General features: G+C 34.9%; 1 protein-coding gene across 1 annotated transcript; it reads left to right on the forward strand.

Moving 5' to 3' along the window:
- The first annotated feature begins 2,402 nt into the window (after window positions 1–2,402).
- On the forward strand, window positions 2,403–4,557 carry LOC123700520. The gene has a single exon (XM_045647757.1). It carries the CDS (start codon window positions 2,427–2,429, stop codon window positions 4,434–4,436), a length of 2,010 nt encoding a protein of 669 aa, XP_045503713.1. The 5' UTR covers window positions 2,403–2,426; the 3' UTR covers window positions 4,437–4,557.
- The last annotated feature ends 271 nt before the right edge of the window (window positions 4,558–4,828 follow it).

Raw genomic sequence — 4,828 nt, forward strand, 5'->3', positions numbered from 1 at the left:
ATTTATAAAACACGAATATTTTTAAAATTGTAATTAATGAACACAACAATATATTATTATACTCTTTGGAACACAATCATTAGATTAACTGTAGATAATGGTGTCTATTTTTACTTAAAATAATAAACATCTACCCTCACTTAAAAAAAATGTAGTTTATTATTCACACGAAATATATCTTTTATGGAACGGAAGATATGGGTTAAAGAGTTAAATAAATAAATAACATAATTATTACATTTAAATTATTAATTTTTAACATTGTGTTCAGTAGTGTTAACATGTAAATTGATTTGATTTTTACGAAATCTCATAGATGGCGCTGTTACAAAATTAACATTATACAACTTACATTCATTAAACTATATTTCTCTTCCCAAGTTACTTAAATGGCATAATTTTTATAGTGTCAATCTAGATATTGTCAAACAACATTTATATATGCGTCATTTGATTATTAATTTCCAATAGTTAACGTGTAAATTGATTTGATTTTTATAACATTTAATAGATGGCGCTGTTTCTAATTTGTCTTTATACTACTAAATTCATTAAACTGTTTCTCTGCCCAAATTACGTAAATGACATAGTTTTTATTTTGTAAAGCTAGATAATAGCATGGCTTACTCGAAACCAACATTTAAACATGAGTCTTTAGATTGTACGCTGTCGTAATACACGGAATACGTAAGAAAAATAAAGGTTCACAGCTCCTCCCCCGTAGATGATAGCTTGATAATATGTAGCCTATAGCCTCACCTGACCTGTTAGTAATATTCATGCAAAATTTGAAGTCAATCTATGCAGTACTTTTCGAGATTAGCTCGGACAAACATACAGACAAACAGACAAACAGACAAACAGACAAACAGACAAACAGACAAAAATTCTAAAAACTATGTTTTTGGCTTCTATATCGATTATAGATCACGGCCCAGGTATTCTTTTAAAAAAATATTCAATGTACAGTTTTGACTTTCCTACGATTTTATTATATGTATAGATTATCAAAATAGAATTAATTCAAGACAAATATAAAAAGATGAAAATAGTATAAAAGGTGGTCTTTGCGTACAGGATAAGAAAAAAAGAGCGCCAAAATATTTGACTAAACACTAATTAAACCCTAACTTAATACCTAAAAATACTTGTAGAGTAGCACTTCTTAGTCCGAGGTCTCCCAAAAAAAGCCTTATTTCTGTATACTTTTAATCCTTTTCACAAATGTATGAATTAGGCTAACGGTTAAGCAGCTACTGACTCTAATATAATTTATTATAAAGTAAAGAGCGTCGGGGAAACAATGTGGACACACACATATACAAAAAGCTTTGATCTGCATATTGCATATGTGTGTCCTTACACACTTGATAAACAATGTTATTTATATTATATCAAGATTTTGAAGAGAATTACACTATTGACACCCATAAAGTCGTTTGTATTCAGTCTGAATTGTAAAAGTAGAGACCAATTTTACTGAGAGTGTAGAAAAATAAAAACTCTCGTGAAAAGAAACTGTGAAAGCATCTTTTGCATTCTTTGAAGTTCATAGATACTGACGTTGAGATAAAAATAATTATAATAAATTAAATTTAAATATTTGTCTTCTTAAAACAGTAATCTTGCCCAAATAAAACAATACACAAGTAAGATAAAATAATCTATACTATAAAAATGAATCGCAAAATGTGTTGGTAAGCGCATAACTCGAGAACGGCTGAACCGATTTCGTTAATTCTTTTTTTATAATATTCCTTGAAGTACGAGGATGGTTCTTATGGAGAGAAAACGTAAACATGTACTACGGGCGAAGCCGGGGCGGACCGCTAGTTATTAATAATATTGTTCTAAAAATGAATAACAACAATTTCTCACACAAACCAATATAGCTTCAAGATGAGAGCTGATTTAGTGTTCAATCAATGCCCTTATTCCTAGAATAGACAGGGTAAGTGCTTTGATTCGAAACTAGCTTTACATTATGTTCATAAGCAAAAGGCAATTAGGTCTCTACAAGATGCACTTGCACTTTACTTTGAAGATATAACTTGAACCAAGCTATGTATGTGTGTTGTTGTTTAACCTACAGGGCTGGACAGACTTTGATTGTTGTACAATATAATGGTACAATATGATGCAATTAATATTATATAGATAAATGAATATTTATGTAAAAGGCAACGGTTGGGACGTTCGAAAGATACGAAAATATGTTTATAATTATTTCACTTCGACATGGAGTAACAAATCGTAATTTTTACACTGATTGTTGAAGGGACCGACAACAGCATAGAGATCCGTGGGCGAAAGCTTAGTAATCTATACTAATATTATAAAGAGGAAAGGTTTGTAATTATGTATGTATGTATGTTATGTATGTGTGTATGTATATAGAAAAATTACTGGCCAAGAAGAATAACTCAATGTCATCTGAGTATCCAAACGTCACTGAATGTCAACCTCAAGTGACAGCAGTTGTCAATCTGTCAAAACAAATTCTTGATAACAAAACTATTGAGGTACTGAATAGAGGTTTAAACTTTGCTCCTGCGCCGCAAAAAATACCTTGCGAAGAAATAATAAGTCATGTGGAGGATACTTTATTCAAAAACAACATTCTTAAAGAAGACGCGGAGGCGATTCGGCAAGACATATCTTGTGTACTACGCACTTGCAAACCGCCGAAACCTAACATCTCTCGCTCTGAGTCTATCGCTTTAAAACACCTGCGAAAGAATGAAGATATAATAGTACTCCGAGCTGACAAAGGAAACGCAACGGTTATAATGGATACGTCAGATTACAACAACAAAATGTCGGAAATACTGTCGGACGAAAACACCTACAAAAAAGTCGACAAGGACCCAACAAATAAGGTAATGAAACAAACAACTGACCTTATAAATAAACACAAAACGACATTAAATCTTGACACTAAGTATCTTATTCCATCTTGCGTGAAACCTCCTAAGATGTATGGCTTACCTAAAATACACAAAACTAATACTCCATTAAGACCTATTGTGAGTCAAATTGATACACCCACTCAAAAACTATCACAACACATGTCTAGGGTGCTCGCTCCCCTCAGAGGTAACACCAGTGCTTATGTTAAAGACTCATACCATTTTGTTGAGATATTAAAAGACCTAAATATCGCAAACAATGAAACTATGGTTAGCTTTGATGTGCAGTCTCTTTTTACTAATCTCCCGGTGACTGATTGCATCAATATTGTTAAGAAAAGGTTAGGTGAACACAATATGCCATTAGAATATGCAGAGATCTTAGAACATTGCCTAACATCTGGCTATTTATTGTGGAATGGTGAATTTTACATGCAGGTTGATGGGGTGGCCATGGGCTCTCCAGTATCACCCGTTGTCGCTGATATTTTTATGGAAGACTTCGAGGAGAGAGCCTTGGCCACAGCACCAGTCAAACCGAGACTGTATAAACGCTATGTAGATGACACCTTCACAATACTCCCTACTGAACATATACCTGCATTTTTAGAACATCTTAACTCCATACATAAAAACATCCAATTTACTATGGAGTTAGAAACTAACAACCGTCTAGCCTTTCTTGACATTTTAATAATGAGGGGACGGGATGGCATGCTCAACCATACAGTGTATAGGAAAGTCACTCATACTGATAGGTACCTCAATGGTGAATCTCACCACCACCCTTGCCAACTAGCTTCTGTCGGTAAATCTTTGTTTCAGAGAGCCCGCCACCTCTGTGATGCTGCCCACCTCAGCGGGGAACTGCAGCATGTCAAGCGAGTACTACGTAACAACAAGCTGCAGGCGCCTCCACAGCATCACAGGAGTCGAACGAAGCCACACACAGTTGAAAGACAACCGGCCTACCTACCATATGTGAAGGGAGTTACTGACAGAATTGGAAGAATCCTAAGACGAGCTTCAATTAAAACTATATATAAGCCGCATAAGAAGATAAACCAATTCTTGAGACCAATTAAAAGTAATATTCCTCTACAAGATGCAGGCGTGTACAAGTTAGACTGTGACTGTGGTCTCTCATACATCGGCCAAACAAAAAGAAGCATTGCTAACCGACTGAAGGAGCACATTGCGGATATCAAGCATCGGCGTCACAAGAAGTCTGCGGTATGTGAACACACACTGGACAACAACCACTTCATAAGATTTGACCAACCACAAATCCTTGCCAGAGAAAATAAATTTTTTCCAAGACTTGTGCGCGAGGCTATTGAAATTAAAAAACATCCAAATTTCAATAGAGAAGATGGTTTGAAACTTTCTAACACCTGGGATCCTGTTATTAAGAATTTAAAATCCCATGTCAAACGTACCAAAAGACTAGAAGACACGATCAGCCAATACTGCCAACATCCGGAAAAATACTCCAGATACCAACTACGGAGGAATAGGTGGAGGTAGTTCACAAATAACAATTTTTGAATGACCATCAAGACGTACAACATCTCAGTCTCCCCGTGACCACGCTCGCTGTAAAGTGTTCGAAACGTCGGGAAAATAATAGAATGAATAAATCGCGTTTAAAATCCGTTAAAAAGTCTTTAATTTCTAAATGTATAATACTCGCGTAAAATCAAACCCTAGAAAATAGTATGTATGTATGGTTTTCACACATAAACTACTGAACCGATTACAATTAAATTTAGCACACATATAGAGGGTAACTTTGATTAACACATAGGATAGGTTTTATCCCGGAAATCCCACGGGAATAGGAACTATGCGGGTTTTCCTTTGAAAACGCGGGCGAAGCCGCAGGCGGAAATCTAGTTTAATATAATTTGAAAATATCC

Source organism: Colias croceus, chromosome 19 (genome assembly GCF_905220415.1).
Source record: "Colias croceus chromosome 19, ilColCroc2.1".
NCBI lineage: Eukaryota > Metazoa > Arthropoda > Insecta > Lepidoptera > Pieridae > Colias > Colias croceus.

Excerpts from the sequence above, each read along its gene's own strand:
- LOC123700520 (XM_045647757.1), top strand. The coding sequence starts at position 2,427 with ATGTCATCTGAGTATCCAAACGTCACTGAATGTCAACCTCAAGTGACA.